Below are 25,741 nucleotides of genomic sequence, written 5' to 3' on the forward strand. Positions count from 1 at the left end.
TGGGAGAATTTTCCATTAGTTTAATTTTCCTTATGTGGTCCACTAGCAAGTCATATAATGACCTTGATAAATGCCCTACTATCTCTGGAGGGATCAATTAACTTTTATGTCTCTCATGTCTCCCTTCAAAACTAACTCATAGTTACAAACAGATCATCAACTACCTTTTTGATGTGATTTAGGTTACAAATTAGTCATTATAATGGCTATGCTGTAAGGATGAGGTGGCTATTTATTCAGTTCATAAAACTGAAGCTTAGTTCACCATACTGTCAGTTGTTGAGTAAGCTTAATATGCGACTTGAATTTACATCTGATTTTAAGTTGCCCTACTTGTCAGTGAGTTAAGTTTCTGGAGATATGAGTAAACAGAAATTACAAGTAGATCAACCCACAATGTGTGATTGTTATTTGCTTTCCATGTTAATGTAATTGTTGCTATAGTTTACTTTTATACTATGTGCCATTTAATTCTTAAGTTGATGCATTATTTTCAAAGTTACATATTCTGATTTATTTTGATACACCTAATTAATGTTGAAAGTTATAATGTTGAACTAAAATTCAACCTAGTTTGACACGTTTAGGTTGGTAACTCTAATTTTTAGTACTACATAATTTAGGAAAATGATCAATAAGCATTTTTATTCAAAATATTAATTGTTTGATGTTTTAGCTATTTTTGGTTTTATAAAAGTTAATATCAAAGTTATTTTTTGACTTCTTTATCTCTTACTGATTTCTTCTCCTCATCTTTATTCATTTTTTCTAACCTGGAACACATGATTTTTTTAAAGATGCTGACATGGAAACAAGTTCTATTGCCTTTCTATATATTTTGTACTTTCTTATTTTATATTTTGTATTTGTATTATAGCCTCATATTTTATGTAAAGTAATAAAAATTCTCTTGAAATTTTACTTCATGTCATCAAAATGGCTAACTGAAAAGGCAAGATATGTAAGTTGTACATGCTTTCTAATACAATTAAATTATTTCATTCAAATGTAAATAACATAGAGTTATCAAGAAAAATGTTCTACATGTAATGCCATGTCCACTTAATAGTATTCCATAACTGACTGTGGAAATGGGGAAACTCTCCCATGTCCTTCTTTACAATGAGCTGGAAAATGGCCCAGCAGCATCCTGGCATTAGCCTTCCTATTCTTCAAAGTAGAAAAGATAAAGCCAGTGCCAGGCTTTGCTGAGGGCACGCAGTGATGAACACTAACAGAGTGATGGATGTTCCCAGAGCATTTTCCCAACAGGATGTCTTCACGGGGATAGCATTGATCCCCTGTCTCTTGCAGTGTTCAGAATCTCTGGTCTGCTTCCCTCTTGCTAGGAGAAGACTCATGTTTTTACCCCAATGTGCTGTATAGAACATGGCCATTTTCTACATGAGCCATGGTATGAAAAACCAGGAAAGCACCATTGAGGCCACTAGGAGATTGTGATCACCTTCTCATTCCTCAACCTGCCCACTTCACTCTCCCCTCCTCCTTCTTTTCACTCTCTCCTCCACACTGCCTTTCCGAATGAGCCATAATCTGCCTGAAAGCATCCTCTATTACCTCTCTAAGATCTTAGACTATGACTTAGGCTGGGACACAATATCTTTCCTTGTGTCTTCTGAAGCCCAATTTTCCTTGTCTTAATGTGAGAAATTCATAATATGTGATACTGTATGGATAAAATCCATTTATGCAGTAATACCCTGGTTCTGAGTGTGTATCTGCATATTTCACATTTACTTTGGGTAATGCTGATGCAGATGGTCCAATTTCAAGAAGGATCATCTCAATCCTTGTGTTAAATATACCAACTTTTGTCTGTACTGTCATTTGCAAATATCTTCTCCCATTCCGTGGGTTGCCTCTTTGTTTTCTTGACTGTTTCCTTTGCTGTGCAGAAGCTTTTGGTTTTGATGAAGTCCCAAAAGTTTATTTTCGCTTTTGTTTCCTTTGCCTTTGGAGACATATCTTGAAAGAAGTTGCTGTGGCTGATATCGAAGAGGTTACTGCCTATGTTCTCCTCTAGGATTCTGATGGATTCCTGTCTCACGTTGAGGTCTTTTATCCATTTTGAGTTTATCTTTGTGTATGGTGTAAGAGAATGGTCGAGTTTCATTCTTCTACATATAGCTGTCCAATTTTCCCAGCACCATTAATTGAAGAGACTGTCTTTTTTCCACTGTATATTTTTTCCTGTTTTGTTGAAGATTAACTGACCATAGAGTTGAGGGTCCATATTTGGGCTCTCTACTCTGTTCCACTGGTCTATGTGTCTGTTTTTATGCCAGTACCATGCTGTCTTGGTGATCACAGCTTTGTAGTAAAGCTTGAAATCAGGTAACGTGATGACCCCAGTTTTATTTTTGTTTTTCAACATTTCCTTAGTGATTCGCGGTCTCTTCTGGTTCCATACAAATTTTAGGATTATTTGCTGCAGCTCTTTAGGATTATTTGCTCCAAATTTTAGGATTATTTGCTCAAAATACCGGTGGAATTTTGATCGGAATGGCATTAAAAGTATAGATTGCTCTAGGCAGTATAGACATTTTAACAATGTTTATTCTTCCGATCCAAGAGCATGGAATGGTCTTCCATCTTTTTGTGTCTTCTTCAATTTCTTTCATGAGTGTTCTGTAGTTCCTCGAGTACAGATCCTTTACCTCTTTGGTTAGGTTTATTCCCAGGTATCTTATGGTTCTTGGTGCTATAGTAAATGGAATCGATTCTCAATTTCCCTTTCTGTATTTTCATTGTTAGTGTATAAGAAAGCCACTGATTTCTGTACATTGACTTTGTATCCTGCCACATTACTGAATTGCTGTATGAGTTCTAGTAGTTTGGGGGTGGAGTCTTTTGGGTTTTCCATATAAAGAATCATGCAACCAAGATGCCCTTCAATGGACGAATGGATAGGGAAGATGTGGTCCATATACACTATGGAGTATCATGCCTCCAACAGAAAGGATGAATACCCAACTTTTGTGGCAACATGGACAGGGACTGGAAGAGATTATGCTGAGTGAAATAAGTCAAGCAGAGAGAGTCAATTATCATATGGTTTCACTTATTTGTGGAGCATAACAAATAACATGGAGGACAAGGGGAGTTAGAGAGGAGAAGGGAGTTGGGGGAAATTGGAAGGGGAGGTGAACCATGAGAGACTATGGACTCTGAAAAACAATCTGAGGGGTCTGAAGCGGCGGGGGGTGGGAGGTTGGGGGAACCAGGTGGTGGGTATTAGAGAGGGCACGGATTGCATGGAGCACTGGGTGTGTTGCAAAAACAAGGAATACTGTTATGCTGAAAATTAAAAAAAAATCTGCAAAAAGAATAAGTAAATAAATATACCAACTACTTTTTCTCTTGACCTAATTTTACTATGTCATTCTCTCATTATTTATCCTCTACTGGCACCCAAAAACAGTAAGTTATGGAAAAGATTAGCACTCAGCAACTCCAGTTGATAAATTGTTCAGTAAAGATGGTGTATTGAGCTCAGAAGCTTTCAGACAGAGTGAGGGATGAGGAATAGATGCATTGCACACACAATCTTAGAACCACGGCCTGGAGTTAATAGGTAAAGTTATCCATTCTGCTCAGTGACAAGTTACAGAATTCATGGCTTAAGCAAAACTAATCTTCTGTAGCTTGAGGAAATTACATGAGTTCTCAAGAATTATTGATTTCAATATTGTACTTAAAAAGTAATGCATTCATCAAAATTAGTAATAATTTAAATTATTATATACAGAAAAATGATTACAATCAGCATCTTCACATCTTTTATATAAAATTCGAAGAATTGGAAGGCTGAGGAAAAAATGAAAGCCACAATCTTTAATATTCTTGGAACAGGGATTCTAAGTAAAGGAACCATTTAGAGTGTATTTCACAACTAAGGAGTGATTTACAGAAGTCCACTGAGAAGATAAAGAAGTTTGGAACCAGTTTGATTACAAACCATTCAAAACAAATTTATGAGAGGTCATGTATACTGCCTTAAACTTTAGATCACCTAGTTTCTTCTATATTATCCATGATCGTAGGTAAAACATTTCTAAAACTTTATGCTTACAATATAAGTCTTTTAATTTCAATTATTTGTCCTGTTATGATAAGAATAGTAAGGCTGAAAAGCATTCTGGTCTTGCCCAGTGATTTCTCCCAACTGAATGCTGCTATGACCTGGAACAGTTTATTGTCTTCCTCTTGTAAACAACACATTATATTTTGAAATTAAATGCTCTATAAACTAGTAAATCTTATTATATAATTTATTATTTGGAATAGTAGGCACTCCAACCCTAGGAAACTGCCACTAGGAAAATATGAGGTAACTACTGTAACTAAAAAATTAAAAAATAAAGTTGAGTTTGTTGAGCCTGAAACATGATTCATTTATTGAGAGGGTTTAGGGCTCACACACCCATAACATATGTCTCTGTGTGGACGCTTCTTTTTGAAGAAGTAACTGCACAATTCTTTGTGTTTGGAAGAAGAAGTTTGTCTGTGAAAATTATATTCTTCCTATAGTATGAAACTTTAGAGAGCTGTTTGAAAGTGTACTGGGGCACCCCAAGTTTTTTCTCCCCAAAATGGGATGTGTGTATGTCTATCTCTCTCTTTCTGTACGTGTATAGCCACTTGTGTGAATTCCTAAAGTCAAATAGAAAATAAGTACATATAATCCATACATACAGACCTACAAGGTAACAATTATTTTTCATTTGGTGTTTTGGTGTATAATTACTGCATTTGATCTTTATATAAACCCTTTGAAGTAAGTTTGATTATTCAAAACTTCCCTCACCTTTGAGTTCTACTCTTCCTTATCCAAAACAAATGTAAATAAACAAACAAACAAAAAGCATGAAAACCAAACAAAATCACCGCACACTCAGTTTTCAGACTGTTTTTCCCACTAGCTACTGCTACTCCTAAGTCTCTAATGTTCGACCAACTTTTTGTGGCAGTCAGGTGATAAACTATCAGCTAACCCATTACTGTATCAGTTAGTTTTTGCTGTGTAACAAACCACCCCCAATTTTAGTAGCTTGAAACCACAGTTATTTTCTCGTGTACAGTTCTATGCACCAGCAAATTTGCGCTGAGCTTAATCCTAAGCCTCACTCACGACACTGCACTCAGCTGGCAAGTTAGCCAGAGGCTGGTTATTTTAGAATGGCTTCATTTACATCACTGTCTTGTAGTTTGTTCTAGTTATTGGCTAATTCTAGCTGGCAACTAGAATAATGGGTATGACATGTTTCTGGCAAGCTAGTCTGGGCTTGGCCGCCTGGTAATGGTCTCAAAATTTTCAGCATCGGGGCACCTGGGTGGCTCAGTGGGTTAAGCCTCTGTTTTCAGCTCAGGTCATGATCTCAGGGTCCTGGGATTGAGCCCCACATCGGGCTCTCTGCTCAGCAGGGAGCCTGCTTCCCTTCCTCTCTCTGCCTGCCTCTCTGCCTACTTGTGATCTCTGTCTGTCAAATAAATAAATAATAATCTTTAAAAAAAATTTTTTTCAGCATCAGTGAGAGAATGCATAAATGCTTTTCAAGCCTCTGCTTGATGTCTGCTAATGGCCAAGTTCAGAGTCAACATAAGAGGGGATTACCCAGTAGCATAAATGAAGGATCCATAAATCACTGGAGGGGCCAGTACTGTAAAAATTTGTCACAATCACCATGTATAAATCCTCATTATGTCCTTGAATTGCCTCTTTTTTCTGCCTTCACTGCCATTGTCCTAGGCCAAGCCTTATTTTGTTTTATCACATGGTCTTCCTAACTCTCCTCCCTCACAATCCACTCATTCTTTACACTTTCTTCCAAAAACCCCTCAGTGATGTGTTATTATTAGTTGCAATGTGTATCTGTTAGCTTGAACAAGGCCCTCAAGATCTGATCGCAGCTCATGATCATTCATGTTCCGTGATGCTCCTTATCCTCCAGCTGCACCAAGTCACTATTCCTTCAGCCAGCCATGTCTTTCTTGCTCCGTGTCTGTGTACATTCCGTTTCTTCTGTCTTCCACCTGTGATTGCATACCAGACCTTTAAGACTAGTTCACATGCTATACTCTCTATGAAAATTTCTACCTTCTTGGACCAAGGCTGCCCTTGGCCTGGGCTGGTCATTCTTGCCTCTGTGCTCTTTAAGCACTTTGTGCTTACCACCATTTTAATATTTATCATGTCGTATTAAAACATATCTGCCTTTTCCACTAGACTGAGAGTACTGAATGGAGCAAAATCATGTCTTATTTATTTTTGAATCCCTAGGTCATAATAAATCATTTTTGGTAGAATGAAGGAGAAGATGGAGGGTTGCCATTATTTTCCATTCATTTTTATAACAAATATTTGGTAGACATCTACTATGTGTCAGTTGTTATTTAACATACACATCTAATATTTAATTTGATTAGCAGGCCATATTTTTGCTATTTATTATACTTATTGTAATATATACAGTATATATGCTCAAATGTAAGAAAATACACATAAAGCAGCATATTACTTAGTTTTGTATACAGACTAACTTAACCTATTTTCTTTCTTCACTATTGCAAACATATAATTCATTTTATATTAATCTAAAAAAGATCATTAGACTATATTTTAATGGGAAATGAAGAGAGAGCTAAGTGGTTATTTATATGTGAAGGATAAAAGTTACTGGAGACAGTGAACATAAAGTTTGAACAAAGTAACTTTCCATAAAAATAGGGTAACTTAATTTAATTAGAGAAGTGAATATTGAAATATTTTAAATGTATGCTTTCCATTTTTAACAGTAGCAATATAATAAAAACACATCTTTCCTTGGCCTTAACATATCTTATGTATGTGTATGCATCCCTAAAATTATGTAAATATCTTTTTTTATAAACAAGCATAGGTCAACTTTTACTAAAGATAAAAAAGCTTATTCCACTTTTAAAATTTTATTTTGAAACAATTTTAATCTAGAGAGAAGTTATGAGTGTAATGTAAAAAGCACCCACGTACTCTCTTCTTCCATTTCTATTTCCCTAAACAACACATAGAACAACAAATAAGTGACTTGCATCAGTCACTCAGTAGAATTTACAGTATGGAGAGTTACAAACCAAGGAAAGCATCTTCTCACAGCCTTGAGGAAAATCTATGTCTGGACACTGGACTGGGTTTCAGCAGCTCTCAATCGAGACACTTGTGATTCAGGGCTGAGTTATTAGCTCTGGGCCCCAGTGCAGGCTGAAGTCCCTGTTCTGAGTTTGAGACACGTGTCTGTTTTTGGAATGATGCTGGTAAAAGGGGTAGCTGTTATTCATGAGTTGCCTGTCTGATAACATTGTGTTTGGCAATGACGGTAGTGTGTTCTGGGACAGAGTCAGAGCCATTAGCTGAGCAATTATTTTACATGGAAAGTCCTCTTATTTTCTTTGATATCTCCTGAAGACAGCAATCTGGGAAATAACTTTTCTGTTTCATGCAAGACCTGCCCACTAGTCACCAGGAAATGCTGATTCTTCCTTTAAATCACCTTAGTGCCGACCACACACTGCATTTCCAGCCAGACACTCCCTTTCCTGGTCCTGATCACTGCCCAGATGAATCTGGCTATAGCGTTGATCTGCAGTTTTGGAAAAAATGGTTCTGCCCATACAGAGACTAAAGCCATCAGCTCCGTCTCCTAACTTCTAACTGGATGAATTTCATCTTTCCTTTTTTTATTTTACTGACTCCTTCAGTCTTTTCAATCACTTCTTAACCATCCCTCTCCCTTCTCCTCTTCATTCCCTATTTCCTATTATTTCCTTCTCATCCTACATGCAGTAAACACAAAAGAGAGAAAGAGAAAATTAAATTAACACGGCACAACCAAGTTTGAAGGATGAAGAAATGAGACTTGAAGAAGGAATCAAGATATAATTCGTTGAAATTTACAGGACAATTACAAAAGTAATGACTCATATTTTAAGAATAAGCCTGTGAAGTTTGTCCAAACTAGTGACTTTTATCTGGTAAGAATGTAGCAGATTCTTAAGTAGTTTCTTTATAAACCTGACTTTGCTTATTAAAAATTTTTTTTATTAAGATAAAATGCACCATTTTGACCATTGAAGTGTATGCTTCAGTGGTTTTTAGCATCCTCACAATGTTAGGCAACTGTCACCTCTCATTCCAGAACATTTTCATTACCCAAAGAAGAAAGTCCATAATCACCGAGCAGTCATTCCCCATCACCCTCTCCCTCCGGCCTCTGGAAATCCCTGATCCACTTTCTCTCTACAGATTTGCTTATTCTGGACATTTCTCATAAATAGAATCAAACAATATGTGGCCTTTTATATTTTACTTTACTTATGTAGCATGTTTTCAAGCTTCATCCATATTATGGTATGTCTCAGTGCCTCATTGTTTTTTATGGCTGAATAATATTCCTTCTTATGGGTATGTCAAACTGTATTGATCTGTTCAACAACTGATGGGCATTTGGCTTGCATCTACCTTGACTCTGATGCTTAACTCTTCTACAAATATCTGCATACAAGCTTTTGTGTGAACATGTATGTTTTCAGTTCTCTTGAGCATAAACCTAGGAGTGGAATTCCTGGGTCATCTGGGCACCCTGTTTAACTTTTTAAGGAACTGCCAAACTCTTTTCCTGCTGCACCAGTTTACATTCCCACCAGCAGTGCACAAGGGTTCTTTTCTCTCCACATCCTCACCAACATTAATTTTCTTTCTTAAAAAAGTCATAGCTATTCTAATCCTAGTGGGAGTGAGTGGCTTTCTTACTGTGAGTTTGATTTGCATTTATCTAAAGCTGACGATATTGAGCATCTTTTCCTGTGCTTATTGGTTGTTTGTATATCTTCTTTGGAGAAATGTCTATTCAAATCTTTTACCTATTTCTAAATTGGGCTATTATCTTTTGATTATCAAGTTGTAAGAATTCTTTGTATGTTCTGGGTGCTACACTCTTAGTAGGTAGATGATTTTCAACTATTTTGCCAATCTGTTTGTTGTCTTTTAACTCTCTTGATAGTGTCCTTTGATGCACACATTTTAATGGAGTTCATTTTGTCTATTTTTCCATTTATTGCCTGTATTTTGGGTGTCATCTTTAAGAAATATTTGTTTAATCCAGGGCAATGAAGATTTATAACTAGATTTTCTTCTAATAGTTGCACAGTTTTAGCTCTTATATTTAAGTCTTTGATCTGTTTTGTTGTCATTTTTGTATGCAGCATGAGGGAGAGTTTCCAATTCATGTGGAAAAGTGTTTCTCTTGCATGTGGATATCTGATTTTTTTTGAGCAGCATTTGTTGAAGTTTATTCTTTCTCCATTGAAGGGTCTTGGTGTCTTTGTCAAAATCAGTATTTGCTTCATGTATGTTGGGGCTCTGTTGTTAGTTCATAACTGTCCTTACTTTTATTTGAAAGTAACAACTACATGAAATTTATTACCTGAAGACAGAATAAGAAGTCTTTTCTATATTTAAAAAGCTGTCTTGGTGAAAAGAAGAAAAATTAGAGGAGACATGTGATTTCACATGTTTCATAGTGATGACACCTCCGGATTATACTATGTCCAGGAATAGTCTAGGAAAGGAGAAAGATGTTTTTCAGAATCATTTTGCAGTGAAAGAGAAAAAATTTCTTCCCTTGCCTATGAGCACTAAAAGAGATCTAAGTTGCAGAATGAAATATTAGATACCTTTTATGAGAGCTTACTGTTTCAGGCACTGTATTAGGTTAGTCTTTATAATATTTTATTTAATTCTTACATAAACCCTATAATGTGATGTTTCTGTCAGCAGAACTTGAGTGAAGTAGTCATCTACAAGTGATTCTTAAAGAAATATTTCCAGGAGAACCAGGTAAAGGAGTAGAGGTAGCAAGACAGTGAAGGGGAGGAAACCAAACAAGGATGGGATTTCAGGAATAGTCCAGCCGAAGATGCTTCAGCGTAATTCCACAAAGGAGCTCTGAGTTGTAACTTGCAACTCTGACTTATCTACTGTTAGGTCAGAGAACTAGGCTTTTACTCTCCCTAAGCACCAGTTATTGGCTAAGGGATACCCATGGAGTGTGCAGACACTGAGGCTCTTGGGCTCTCTCTGACTGTGGGCAATGGTGGTCTGGTAACCAAGGGCAGTCCCTGTTCTCAGGTGGTGACGGTGGAGCTGGTGACTGAAAACAAATGGAGTTGGAAGCTGGAGAAAAAGTGCTCAGAAATTTTAGAGAGAAGGAAACAAAGGTTAAGTACCCAAAGTCACAAAGAGAATGAGTGCAAATGTGTGTGACTCCAAATTCCTTTTCTTTCCCCTTTAATGTGTTGCTTCCAGTCACAAAGACACTGCCATTGGAACTTCCAAGAATCTCCTGTTTCAGATATCATTATGCCCTTTTTAAAAAACTGAATAAACTTTTTTAGTTTTTTTAAAACTCAGGATCTGTCAACTTGCATACAGAATTTTGCATATATAATATGTGAGTATATTCATGAGCCTTCTCCCCTACTCTGGGGAGAGAGTTGATGGTTTACATAAATTTCTTAAAGGGAATTAAAGAAACTAAGTGTTAAGTATCACTACTTAAGAGGTGCCCGGGTGGTTCATTCAGTAAGCACCTGCCTTCAGCTCAAGTCATGATCACATGATTTCCTGAGATGAGCTCCATGTCAGGCTCCCTGCTCAGCAGAAGCCTGTTTCTCCTTCTCCCACTCCCCCTGCTTGTGTTCCCTCTCTCACTGTCTCTCTGTCAAATAAATAAATAAAATCTTAAAAAAAAAAAGAATCACTATTTAAGAGATCATTCTCCATATTTACCTATTTTCCTGCCTAAGATCTTATGACTTATTTATCATTACATCTTTAAAACATTGGTCTCATGAACTCAAGTTAATTAAACTAATTAAAAATTAAAAATTAGGGTAATGACACTCCTCTCCACCCCACCTTGAGCACTGTTTTCACTTGTTCTTATAAGTTTGAGAAGAATTGGCATTAATTCTTTTTTAGGATTTAGTGTAACTCACCAGTGAAGGCTTTTGTCCTAGGGTTTTCTATGTGAAAGTTTTTTTTTCTATGTGGTAGTGTTTTGCTTTGTTTTTTAAAGATTTTGGTTATTTGTTTGAGAGAGAGAGAAAGAGAGGGCACAAGTGTGAGTGTGGGCATCCAGAGGGAGAAGCAGACTCTCCACTGAGCAGGGAACCCAACATGGGGCTCATGTGGCTCAGACTTAAGGGGCTAAATCCTAGGACCTTGGGATCACAACCTGAGCAGAAGGCAGTTGCTTAACAGACTGCTTTACCCAGGCGCCCCTCTGTGGACATTTTTGATTACTGATTTAATTTCTTCACTTGTTATAGGTCTATTTAATTTATATTTCTGACTAGGAGCACAGAACTTAAATGTATACTGTTTGGCAGATGGTTTACTTAAAATTAGGCAAAAAGTGCACTAAGGGCATTAAATGAGTTTGATTTGTGTTTCCATTGTTCAATTCAACTGGATAATTGCCAGATATTCATTTAGTGTCTGTATGACTTACACACACCCACACCCAAACACACACAATTAGCCTGGATAACAAGAGGTCAGTATTTTTAAAAGTTCAAAAAGAATTCCCAACAATTTCCCTGAATTTTTTTTTCTGATTATGTGATATAAGTAGAGAGTCTTTTTGTATACACATAGATAATCCCTAGAACTTTTACACAATGAGTCTGAGGGTGTCTCTATAAGGGGAAACATTCTAAACTTGTAGAGCTAAGCTCCATGGACTGAGAAAGTTCTGGGGCTTTGGGGGACTGAGTGGAGGAGACTGATAAACAAATTTTCCCTGGGGGGCGGGGTAGGTAATAGCCTCTGACCTTTGACCTTTGGGTGCATGGATGGGTGGGTAGCCCCAGCCTGAACCTAGCTGCTAGAGGTACCAGGTAGGGAGAAAACTTTTTTTTTTTTCTTTTCAGCGTAACAGAATTCATTGTTTATGAACCACACCCAGTGCTCCATGCAATACTGCCCTCCATAATACCCACCACCTGGCTCCCCCAACCTCCCACCCACCACCCCTTCAAAACCCTCATATTGTTTTCAGAGTCCATAGTCTCTCAAGGTTCACCTCCCCTTCCAATTTCCCTCAACTCCCTTCTCCTCTCCATCTCCCCATGTCCTCCATGTTATTTGTTATGCTCCACAAATAAGTGAAACCATATGATAATTGACTCTCTCTGCTTGACTTACTTCACTCAACATAATCTCTTCCAGTCCTGTCCATGTTGCTACAAAAGTTGGGTATTCATCCTTTCTGATGGAGGCATAATACTCCATAGTGTATATGGACCACATCTTCCTTATCCATTGGTCCGTTGAAGGGCATCTTGGTTCTTTCCACAGTTTGGCGACCGTGGCCATTGCTGCTATAAACACTGGGGTACAGATGGTCCTTCTTTTCACTACATCTGTATCTTTGGGGTAAATACCCGGTAGTGCAATTGCAGGGTCCTAGGGAAGCTCTAATTTTGAATTTCTTAAGGAATCTCCACACTGTTCTCCAAAGTGGCTGCACCAACTTGCATTCCCACCAACAGTGTAAGAGGGTTCCCCTTTCTCCACATCCTCTCCAACACACGTTGTTTCCTGTCTTGCTAATTTTGGCCATTCTAACTGGTATAAGGTGGTATCTCAAAATGGTTTTAATTTGAATTTCCCTGATGGCTAGTGATGATGAACATTTTTTCATGTGTCTGATAGCCATTTGTATGTCTTCATTGGAGAAGTGTCTGTTCTTGTCTTCTGCCCATTTTTTGACATGATTATCTGTTTTGTGTGTGTTGAGTTTGAGAAGTTCTTTATAGATCCTGGATATCAACCTTTGGTCTATACTGTTATTTGCAAATATCTTCTCCCATTCCGTGGGTTGCCTCTTTGTTTTCTTGACTGTTTCCTTTGCTGTGCAGAAGCTTTTGGTTTTGATGAAGTCCCAAAAGTTCATTTTCGCTTTTGTTTCCTTTGCCTTTGGAGACATATCTTGAAAGAAGTTGCTGTGGCTGATATCAAAGAGATTACTGCCTATGTTCTCCTCTAGGATTCTGATGGATTCCTGTCTCACATTGAGGTCTTTTATCCATTTTGAGTTTATCTTTGTGTACGGTGTAAGAGAATGGTCGAGTTTCATTTTTATACATATAGCTGTCCAATTTTCCCAGCACCATTAATTGAAGAGACTGTCTTTTTTCCACTGTATATTTTTTCCTGCTTTGTCAAAGATTATTTGACCATAGAGTTGAGGGTCTGTATTTGGGCTCTCGACTCTGTTCCACTGGTCTATGTGTCTGTTTTTATGCCAGTACCATGCTGTCTTGGTGATCACAGCTTTGTAGTAAAGCTTGAAATCAGGTATCGTGATGCCACCAGTTTTGAAAACTTTTGACAGCAAAGTGATACCTTTCCCAAGTGATGCTAAAAATATTCAAATATATTTGTTATAATGTTCAAATATAGGTAATCTCAGCTGCTTAAGCCGGGTAATGCTCTTAGATTATATTACTCCTCTCTGTAATTCACCCTTCACCCATCTACCACCATGAGTCCCATTTTGGTTTTTCCTAAGTAAAATTTTGATGTAGTTTAATATTAAATTCAAGTTCAGGGGTGATTTCTCTCCCTAATGCTCCACAAGAAGATGGCAGGTTGTTGGCTGTGGTGAGGCAAGGTGAGCCAAAGCAGATTCCTTGCCTTTCTGGGGAGCACTAGGCATACAGTAGGCACAGGACACACGTCAAAAGAGCAGAAGATGGAAGGAAGGAAAGATTCTGTGGCAGTCAGGCAACACACACCCCAACTCTTTACTGATTTCTCCTTCTTAAAAAGAGCACAAGTCATCATTTTTTTGCACTCCACATGACTCTCTTGTCATTTTGGCTTGGAAATGAAGTAGGGCGATTTCATCCTTCATCTCAACAAATGTCCACTGCACTATCCTTAGGTATAATAGATAAGGACTTGTCAGGGATGCTTTAAGTCCCAAAATACTGCAGGGAGCGAATGAATCCTCCAAAGAGGTGAGGTCTGGGATTCTGAGCCCTTGTACACACAGGAGTACGGTAGTCTGGACAGGAGCGGGACGCGATGGCGTCTGTCTCCATGTCTCTGAGAAGAGCCTTCACCAATCCCTAAGATTGATCCGAGAAAACGCAAACCAGGCTCAGAGCTGCAAAGACTGAGCCGTGCTCTCCAGTCCTCCTCTACCTGACTCGCAGAATCAAGGCTGCTCAGCCAGGGCGTCGTTTGTGTCTGAAGAGACTAGGGATAGGGACAGCTGCAGCCACGCTTCCCTTGGACAAAAGAGTGGGGATTTCTCGGACCTTTTTGGGAGTTTTGAGTGTGAAAAGTGTCCTCTGGCCCTGCACTTTGTGAGAAAGGGATGAAAGGAGGGGTGAGAGGTGGGGACGGGACCTCCCGGTGAGACGGACGCAGCTGGGGAAGTGAGCTCCGAGTCGAGCATCTGCCGGGACCTTAGACAGGTGGAGAAAGGCAGTCTCGCCTCGGCCCACCCGGGTCCCAGGTCTGAGCTGTACCTGGGCACTGGCTTCCTCCTCCGCGACGCCGGGGGACCGGGGAGCCTGCGGCCTCCGCCCCCGCCCCTGAGGCCGCAGGTCCCCAGCCCCGCCCAGCCCCGCCCCGCCCTGGGCTCTGGGTTCTGCGGGGCGCCGGCCGAGCGGCGGGTGCCCAGGTCTCCCACGGCCGGGAGGATGGCCAAGGTCCCGGTGCTGGAAGACGCCTTCCTGCAGGCGCAGTCTTCGCCCCAAGTTTCCCCTGAGGCCCCGGAGGAGTGCTGCGTGCAGCTCCTGGGCAAGGGCTTGCTCATTTACCCCGAGGAAAGGGTGTACCTAGCGGCTGAAGCGCAGCCCGAGGGCGCCCTGGGCAGCTCGGAGAGAGGGGAAGACCCGGAGCTGACGGAGGGAGTTAAATCAGGTGAGTGCTCCGGCCCCGTGCGGCGTGTGGCTGGGAAGCGGATGAATTCTAAGAAAGGCATCCAATAATAAAAGTAAACACACCGCAAACATAACAGGCATATACAACGTTCAAGTCCAGATTTTTGTGTTTTCCCCAGGAAAATGTTTGTCAACTAAAAATTAACTCTAAGGGATTTTGCGTAGTTCTCCTCTCAACTCCCCCCCCCCGCCCCTTAAATCACCCCGTTTGACGCCAGGGTACATTTAGAGACTACTTAATTGATTTTCACATTCTGATTTTCTTTATCATCCTTTCAACTTGCAATCAGAAATGCATTTGAGCAATGGTAATTTTTCCTCTGAAGAAGAGGATGGAGAGAGTCACGACAGCAAAACCAAAGCAGCCGATCTACACCTCTCTCAGAAAAAAACCATCACGCAGATGATGAAGGATAAAAAGAAGCAGACTCAGCTCACCCTGCAGTGGTAAGACTCCCAAGGGGGTACCTTTCAGCACCTGTTGAGTCTTAAAAGTCAGTATCTTAAAAAAAAAAAAAAAAATCTTCAGAATCCGCTTTTCTCAATTTGCTTTTCCCTCAAACCTTTCAGGGAAAGTTTAAAATGCCAATAGAAAATTTCTCCTTTTTTCCCCCACTGAATATTTGGTGTGGAGATGTATTCTGGTATTAATGAAAAATGATATGCAGTGCAAAACCCCATCACTTTGTTCATTATTGACCCAAACTATAATTTTGTCAAATGTCAGCAGTAATGAATGTTTTTATGTTTTTTTTTGCATAACATACAATCAATTTGACCTTTAGATATCTGTTATGTGGTAGTTTTGTGTTTATAAAACATGATTCTTTAAAACGACTTATGAGGAGGAAGGATCTTAATATTCTTTATCCATATGAGGGCAAATTAACAATTGTGTATTGGTCATTAGGTGAAGTATATTTGAATTAGAAGACATAGAAATATCAGTTAAAATGTTACTAGTAACTTAAATAAATGTTCTATTTTTATAACACCTGCGAATTGGATTTTGTGGAAAATCTTTTAGAACCAAGAGTTTGCCAGTTGGTTTTCTACGTAAGGAAGCATTTTGTAATATTATCTAAAAGGAAGAGAGATCTAAAGTAAAAACTCTAAGCTTTCCCACATACTATGAAGAAATAAGGTAAAAATTTCCTCCTGAGTTACAAATCACAAGCAAATAATTAAAAAGGTCTATTTACTGATAGGTTGTATACAATGTTTATATGTAAAGTATGATCTAAACCTTAGAAAAATACAGTAGAAAAAATAGTATCTAAGAAACTACCACAAAAACTATTAAATTTTATTTTCAGTTATTTGGGTTACAATTCACATGTACTAAATTTTTGTACTATATACTTAAACCTTTTGAAATATTTGAAATATGAACTAAATATTCTTCTAAGGTTATGACTTAACTGTTGAAGTTGATGTCAGACTTACTGGTTAAAAATACACTGGAGCAGTAAATACTTGAGTTAATTATCTGGAATATTTAGGATACAACTGTTTTATTAGGATAATTGGAGAAGTGTTGATTAAAGATACATTTTGGAAAGCTGTAGAGTGATCACTTCCAGTTTTTCAGTTCAAATCAACTGAGTGGAAACAAACTTTTTTTTAAAATTTTATAAATATAATTGGGTTTTAATTAAGGGAAAAATATCATACCCCAAATTAACATTGTACTCATGGCTAGGATTATTTTGAAGATAATGACAATGCCTACAAAAAACATTAAAATGGCAGAAAAGTTGACATTTCATACATGCCATTAAAATACAATCTTTAAATAGTTGAATGTTTTCTTAGTGATTTTCATATTTTTTGAAACTATAAAATTCTGTAATTTTTGTTTGAATTTTCCATACCCTTTCCTGTCAAAGAGTCTAATGTATATTTTTTTTTAAAAATAAAATGAATTAATTGTATTTTGAGAATTTTCCCTTAAGATTGTGTAGATTATTAGGGAGGTTAAAAATTACAACTGAAAAATAAAGTGAAAATTTTAGTTAAGTAACTCCAGTTTTCAACGGTCAGCCAGGTGTTTGGTTTCATGCATGCAAATTTTACTGGGGTTTGGTTCTTTTTTTCTTTCTCCATGGAAAAATGGACATCTGATGCTTTACATCTGATGAACATCTCTTTTAGCTTTTATCTTCTGTGTCTTGGGAATTTGTTAAATCAGAGATCTTGGATAGTTTAACTCAATTTTAATCTGAAAGCGTACTCTTTATTGCATTGTTCCTATATAGGAATAATTATAATTTTACTATACATAAAATGGGTATACACAAATTTTGGTCAAAATCACCTACTAAATTATTAGAAAAACTGGGAATACAATCTACAAGTTCTGAGTTCTTGAATGCTATGCAGATATTTCTAGCAAATATGTATTATCACATTTGTTATATTTATTATATTATATTTATTATATTATCACTTTTAATTGCAATTGTAGACATTCAAGTTAAATGGAATTATGTCTAAATTTTCAAAATTTGCATAATTATATTTATAACAGAGTTGAATTTATATATGTCAGTTTGGAAATGTCTTTAGAGACATACATGTTGTTTCAAGTGTATGCTATGGTTTAAGTTGTTACAGTACTGATCACAGCAAAAGGCGGCGGAGGAGAAGTAGATCAGTACCATTTCAGACTTAAGTGATGTGAGTTTATTCTGAAGTATTTTGCAAATAAATGTATCATCATGCTTCCCTAACCATTTACGGTTCAGAACTACTTTGTGAGTGAAAGTCAGATTGTGCGTATTTGCTGGCCTAAAACCTGGCGGCCTTTTAGGGCTGAGAACATCTTCTTAAAAAAAGTCATCTTCAATTTCACCATTCCCGTTTTTACCTCCCAGGGCAAACCATAATGAATAGGAAGGATTTCCATAGAAGTAGGACTTGTTCTTTGGGATATAGACCAGGGAGGAGTGGTATTATGTTCACCATGGTATTTTAATTGCACTAACAGGTGTTCGCTAGGGCTGTTGCTCCTCTAACATTAGTTCTTGTGATCTGACTTTTAATAATATCCAGAATAAAACAAATCTACCTGGACCCACTCATGAACTCATTTATATAGAGCTTGTATTCAAAGCAGTCATTAGACTAATGTAAAAGGGGAAAGAAAGGAAAGGAGAAATAAAGGAAAGGTTGGACCCAATTTTTTGCCTTTTCTTTTTTTTAGGCTTGAAGAGAATTACATCGTATGTGAGGGAGTCTGCCTTCCACGGTGTATCCTTTATGCACATTATTTAGATTTTTGCAGGAAAGAGAAATTGGAGCCAGCCTGTGCAGCCACCTTTGGAAAGGTAAATGACACGTACTGGCTACACTACTTAACAACTAAAGTTATGTCAGGTAGACAGTGTAGAAACATATTCATCTGAGCAAGTTTTCATGTAGAATATTCAGAAATTTCTCTCATGAGCATAAATGAAATTTCTTACGGGTGTATTTGAAACTACTATGTGATTTATCTTGATTTTACCTACTATAGGTTTTACCTTGAACTACTTTATGTTTTGAATATTAGAACCCTGGCTATCAGAAGACTTCATGCGACATTAAAGGCATCTCCTTTTGAGGAGTGATATTTCCCTTCAAAGAGGAATGTGTTAAGAAGTATGGTAATGGCCTGTACTGAGAAGCGAAATTAAGTAGAGGTGACAAGTATCTTGTGGATGCAATTGGTGATTGTGATTTTTGTTTCACTGGTTCAAGTATATGGGTTTTTAATAGATTTTTACTTTCTTTCATAAAGAGTTCCCTTGATTCTCCACTTCACTCTGAGTACAAATATACCCCAAACTCCAAGATGTTGTGAGAGGATTGATTAAATATTGCTCATTTAAACACATTCCTTTCTGCCCAACCTATATGGTTAGGATGGGAATCTATAGAGTTGGCATTACTCTATTTATATATATTGGTCTTATTTTGAGAACCAGGAAACAATATCAATCTCTTAGGAAAGCCTTGTTCTTTGAGATTCTTCTCATGCTCGGCTGTCTTAAGAAACTGAGGATAGCGCAGAAAAACTGTAGGAAGCTTAAGCTTCAAAGATGGCATCTCATGTAAACTGAAATCCAAATTTTAACCTGTAGAGGGACTCATTGTCCAGGAAATAATGAATGCTATAGTCTGGCTTCTCAGTTTTTGAAAATAAAATAATATAAAATAATAAATAAATAAATAAATAAATAATAATTAATAATAAATAATAAAAATAAAATATAAAATAATTTATAAATTTAATATGAAAACCTATCTGCTTATGGGGGTCAATGTGATATGCTGCATGGTAATCTCATGATTTAGGTTCTGGCCTAGACAGTGACTAATTTGTTGTCAGACCTTCTGAAGGCACTTCACCTTTTCGAAACTCAGTTCACTCACTGCCTAAAATGAGGAAGTTGTGTAAGGCAATTTCTAATGTCCACTTTAGCACAGCTGTTTAATGAGTCCAACTTATGGGGGTCTTCTTAACTGTTTGGGGAGTCATAGAGCACCTTGAGAATCTGATTAGAACCACAGAACCAATCCTCAAGAAGTGAACATTTATAAGAACTTTGCCATGGAGCCCTTAGGATATCCTGCAATTTCCTGTTTCCAATAGAAAAGATTTCATTTTTTAATTGCTATTGCCAATTTTTAGCAAATTTTAGAGAGAGGAACATAGAGAAGAAAACATTTAAAACACTGTTGTGGAGATCTGGTAAGGTAAAGAACATTTCCTGTGTTCTGGCAGGGTTGGAGATGGAGATATAATTGTGGCAAACCTCTGGATAAAATTATTATAAAGATACTCAAATTTTTCCTTTAAGTACATAAATAAAGTAACAGTTGCTTTGGTAGTCACATTAAGCAAAATCAGATACTGGCATGATTCACCCTGGAAATTGAGACAAGAGCAGTGAAATAATCTCATCAGAAAAGTATCTTCCTGCCTCTGATAATATATTATTGCTTATCAATATGGTATATGTACGATGTTACTTCTTCCAGACTAAATATACTCAAAGTTTAACATTTACTTTCTCCAATTAATTGGTTACAAGTTGCTTGCAGCAGAACCACATACTTCCTAAAAACTAAAGTGATTGACTTTCCTTTCAGACAATTCGCCAGAAATTTCCCCTCTTGACAACTCGGCGACTTGGAACCAGAGGCCATTCAAAGTAAGACCCACTGATGAGCATGTATCAGTGATATATGATACCTGTACGTGAGGACTGACACATGTAAAATTAAGGATTGTCTTTATCAGTGAGTGGAAGCAGGTATTCTCTTCTTGATGAAGCAGATTTTCGCCAATTGTAAGAACTAAGAAGAGAAAAAAGTGGATTTTAGAATGACGTTTAAAAAACAAAATTTATACTGGAAATTGTAATATATCCTTGTTTCCGATGAAATAATGTAAATGAACCATTGTCATAATCTTAAGGCCACTACTGAAGGCGTCGGTGTCATGAAAGGAGAGTGCCCATGGCTAAATAAGTGGTCAGATGGAACCCACAGCACTCCCTAAGGCAAGGCCAAAGCCAGGGGTTGAAGTATGATTCAGGTTCTTTCTCTGGGTTTCTTTTCCGGGTAATGACTTCTTAACATCCTCTTCTCTTCCCTTCAAGACAAATGATCTGCACAAATGACTTCTTTGGTCATCTCTTCATGTAGATAGAAACATAAAGTAAGATCTCTCTCGATAGCTTCAGCTTTTCTTTTCTCTTGTGGCCATCACAGTAGGATCCCCAGTTTTAGGTTCTCATTCGTCCATGATTGCCTCTGCCCTCTGTGTTTTCAGTGTTGCCTCTCCTTCTGCCTACAAGCATATTCAGGTCTCTTCCCGTTGATAAAAATAAAATCATCTCAAACCTGCTATACTCTTCACACTTGCCCTCCATAATACTCACCACCTGGCTCCCCCAACCTCCCACCCCCCGCCCCTTCAAAACCTTCAGATTGTTTTTCAAAGTCCATAGTCTCTCATGGTTCATCTCCCCTTCCAATTTCCCTCAACTGTAGGCTCCCTCTCTGTGCCCTCAGAGCAGTTCATTAGTACCTATCTTAATGTGAAATTAACTTATCTCTTCCCCCTCAAAAGATACTATTTTGTGGATAGAGACTTTGTTTCATTCACTTTCATATCCTTCCTGTGGTTGGCTACATAACAGATGATCGATGAATATTTATTTAACTGATTCCTATTAATGTTAACAACCTGTGGTCTGAGAAGGAGGGATGAAATGCCAGATTGAAAACCACTAAGTAAGTTCTTCCCTTCTAACCAAGTCAGGACTTGTCTTTCAAAGTTGCATCAGTTTAACTGGCTGATTTCTAATGAATTTGACTCCTACTGACTTGTATAGGTGGAGGAAAGATCAGATAGTGTTTGACGTAGGTAGGTAGTAGGAAAAGAGCCAAAGCAATGCAGAGAAATCCTCTTCATGGGTCTGCAGGAGGACAGGCAGGCAGGCTGCAGAGAAAGCCAATTAATCCTAGAAGGATTCTTCAGGATTAGGGATGAATCATTAACTGTGTCCATTGTGACACTGTGAGGCTCCAGCGTTTAGGTTTATGTAACAACATGTGGTAACTTCAGGCAATTTGTCTGACATCTAAGAGCAGATGTGCCCAAGAGGGAAGCATTAATAATTTGAATTTTTTCCTACCTTCCTGATATGCCATTTGCTTTTTATAACTTGCTTATTATATTCATGGTATTTTGATATCCTGGGGAAAGGCATTTTCCATAGGGAAACTGAGGATGTTGAATGATAGAGTGAGATGGAGAGTTTGTGTATCTTGCAATTGGCAATGTTTTGATGTAATTATTCTTAGCCAGATAGTTTTCCCATCTTTATTTATTTCTAAGAGTTGCCTAGAGTTAGGAGCATGAAGTTTAGAGTTGGGCAATTCTGAACTTTAATTCTATTACTCCCATATGTAGTCCCTGTGTGACACTAGATGAATTGTTCAGTTTTTTATCGGTAAAGATGGTATACAGTATCCATCTTACAGGTTTGTTGTGAGAATTAAATGAGTAAATTATAGGAATGGGTGGAGAAATGAATATGCTTTCAACCTGACTGTCCTTGATAATATGAAATTATCCCAAAATCAGCAATGCAATTAAAAGCTACTATTTATTGAGCACTGCACACACATACACACAAGCACACTCACAACCACACACTCTCAGATCCTTACAGTGACAATACAAGATGGAATTACTGTATTTTATAAATGAGAAGACTAGTTGAAAGATGATTGACTTGCCCGAAGCCACACACATGCTGTAAAATAACAATGTTGGCATTTAAATCAAAGTTTATCTGACTCTAAAGTTTGTGCTTTGTCAACTAGTAGATCCTACTTCCCCCCTCATATCAGCCATATCAAGAAAATAATTATTTAATTGAATTTTTGATTTTTTGAGGTATAAGTTTCATTTTTTGCCTAATCTGTTTTAAAAACTTATTAATGTATCAGATTCTTCTGATTCTTTCAGAATCTTTCAGATTCATTTTTAAAGATTTTATTTATTTATTTGAAAGAAAGAGAGAGAAAGAGTATAAATATAGGGCAGGGGGAGAGGGGGATGCCAATTCCCCTGTGAGCAGGAAGCCCTATACAGGGCCGACCCCAGGACCCCCAGAACCTGGACCCTGACCTGAGCAGAAGGCATTCGCTCAACCGACTGAGCCACCCAGGCACTCCTAAACAGCTAATATTTTCTGAAGCCTTAATCATAAGGCACTTTAAATTATTTTATATTTATTTAGAGATATTTATGTTTTATATAAAAACAAATGTGTGGCACAGCCACACATTTGTTTTTTGCTTTTAATTTTTGTCCTGAACATTTCTCTATGTTGGTGTATTATCTTTATAATCATCATTTCTAATGGCTAGTTAATATCTCAAAAATTTAATATTTTGTGTCTATAGAAATATAAAAAATATATTAAAATATAAAAAATATAAAACATATTTTTATGTCTATAGAAATATGAATTAGTGAAACACAGAAATATGAATGAAGAAGTAAGAATATTTTGGAGAAAGAGGAATTTATAATTTCTCCAAATTTTACCATTATTTTGCAAAACTTATTTTATTGCAGTGGTGTTTATACTATCACTAGATATTTATTGAATTATTTTTAAAAATAAATAAATTTAGTATTGATTTATTTTGACTTCTGTGGATCATATATTAAAATATAATAATATATAACTGCCTAATGATTGTTATTTAAAAACATAAGCTCTCAATTTTTGCCCAAATGTCGTAGAATAACTAGACTATGTCCAGTCATTTCATTTGAGTCCTTCAAACAGAATTTATTTTAGATCATGATTAACTCAAAAGATTCTTCTGTATTCTGGGCAAAAGATAGCACCTCTGTTTCTAAAACAGTCCTTGGATACCTTTAGGGTTCATCAAACCTCTTCAAATTTTATTCCCTGTATAAAATCTGATAGTTGGGGAAACACTAATCTTTGTGAGGAAGAGATTGCTTAGTAGGATCTAAAAAATAGGAGTGAATTTTGTATCTATTTTCAGGTTCTGTTTCTCTAAGTTCTGACATAACTGGGTATTAAAATGATTGGTCCTCACTCCCCACCTTTCTGCACGTGCTGCTACTTCCCCTCATGAAAGTGAAAGATGAAAAAGTTTAACTAAATAAAATGAAGCAAAAATTTACTGAACCAAAGGAAGAGATAAAATATATAGACATACATTAAAAACAAACAAAAAACCTTGGGGAACCTGGGTGGCTCAATCATTAGGTATCTGCCTTGGGCTCAGGTCATGATCCCAGGGTCTTGGGATGGAGCTCCATATCGGCTCCCTGCTCTCCCTCTCCAGCTCTCCTGTGCTGGTGTTCCCTCTCTTGATATTGCTCTCTGTCATAAGTAAATAAAATCTTTTAAAAAAATAGAAATAAAATAAAAACAAACAAAAAATCCAAATGGACAGAATCACTAGGTAGATACCACAGATCACCAGGTATTACGCAATGTCAAAATTAGAAACAATTAAAAATTGAATAATTGTTTCCAGGGGCCTGTTTCATGTTCTACATAAGAAGCCATTGCTGCCTTTGGTTATGGGGGGAGAGGGTTGGGCAGAGAAGGCCTTTAAAAGTTAACACCTGAGTGAACCTTGGGGACAAGGTCAGTGAGTTTACAGGGACAAAGCTCTGCTCTCTGTCCCTTCCTTCACTGTCACCATCCCCTCCCTGCCAAGAAGCCCCAGTGGCAAACTCCACACATTCTCAATACCAAGATTAAAAACTCACTTTGCTTTTGAGTTTTTTGAGTTTTTTGTTGTTTTCTCTTTGATTTACTAACAACTCCAAAATATACACCTTATTTTTTTTTTCTGTGCAGTATTTTCAAAATCTGGGTTTTGAAAAAGTAACTGAAACAAAATCACATAGGCACTAAAGAGTAGCTAATGAAAAGTAATTTTTGCCTATCATGTCATGAATGGATTATATCAATCATCAATCCATTCATATTTTTATCAGTGTATAAAGCATGGTGCTAAAGTTTTTAAGATGCAAACAGTGGGATCAAAAAATTTTCACTATTAATATTCATTTATTTAATGAGCATTTTGTTCAGTATCGGTGCTGACTAGGCCCCAGGGACATAGTGATGAAGAAAAAAGACCCGTTTCTCACCCTTGCTCAGAAAAGCTCAGAAGAATAAGGGAGAACACAGTGGAGACCACCATGTAGATTTCATGTACACAGTAGACTGTTTGATTTGAAGTTACATTTTAATTTCTTGTAGACTTTGATCAGTTGAATCTTGGTTTTCAGACATGATGGACAAAAGCCATTATCTTATTTATTAGTAGTGATTTAGTGGGTTAATAAAACTGATACGGCAGCTGCTCTTATCATAGTAAGTTATTGCAAGTCCCTGAACAGCTTAATCCCATCATTTCCTTATCAGTGATCATTTGTGTAGTGTAAACTAACATTGGGGCTACTACCTCAGTGGAAACATATGTTTCAGGAATTCTATATAATGACTGAACTAGAAAAGAAGAACTATAGGGGCAAGTAGAAATTTATCAGCAAATGAAGAAAAGTGTTAGACACAATGTAAATACTTTAGTAGTAAGAGTGGCAATAATTTCATTTGTCCTATTAAAAATCTTTTATATTTTATAACACGTTCACCTAAAAATGCGGACATTAAAAACTAATTAATAAATCTTTATTGCTCAAATGTAAATGAGAAATAGGGCTAAGGGCAATTGACACAAATGAATGAACACAATTTATTAGATAATCACAAAGATCTTTGCATTTTTAAAAAAGATTTTATTTATTTGACACAGGGAGAGTGAAGGAGAGAGAAAGACAAAGAGCAAGCCCAAGCAGGGGGAATGGCCTGCAGGGGAGAAGCAGGCTCCCCCTGAGCAAGGGGTGCAGGATCCCGGGATCATGACTTGAGCCAAAGGCTGACCCTTAACTGACTGAGCCATCCAGGCGCCCCACAAAGATCCTTGTATTATGCAAACAATTTTCTGAGAAAAATTAGCTAGTCATACCCAGGATTTTTAAACATTTATCACATATCTTTTTAAACAAAAATGGATAAGAATCATATATAGAGAAAAAACTGAAATGTTTGGAAATTTTTATTCAGAGTAACCCACAGAATCAGCATTGGGTAGCGGTATA

At 37.2% G+C, this 25,741-nt stretch overlaps 1 protein-coding gene across 1 annotated transcript in view; it reads left to right on the forward strand.

The window, feature by feature from the left end:
* Positions 1–14,772: 14,772 nt before the first annotated feature.
* LOC111147841 (regulatory factor X6) overlaps positions 14,773–25,741 on the forward strand; it is a 56,132-nt gene continuing 45,163 nt past the window's right edge. The window contains exons 1-4 of the mRNA XM_022504094.1: positions 14,773–14,995; positions 15,306–15,462; positions 18,221–18,344; positions 20,152–20,213. Of these exons, the coding sequence (XP_022359802.1) occupies positions 14,773–14,995; positions 15,306–15,462; positions 18,221–18,344; positions 20,152–20,213 (566 nt within the window). The remainder of the gene's footprint in view (positions 14,996–15,305; positions 15,463–18,220; positions 18,345–20,151; positions 20,214–25,741) is intronic.

This window comes from Enhydra lutris, unplaced genomic scaffold (assembly GCF_002288905.1).
Source record: "Enhydra lutris kenyoni isolate GAN:26980312 unplaced genomic scaffold, ASM228890v2 scaffoldscaffold17, whole genome shotgun sequence".
Taxonomy (NCBI): Eukaryota; Metazoa; Chordata; class Mammalia; order Carnivora; family Mustelidae; genus Enhydra; species Enhydra lutris.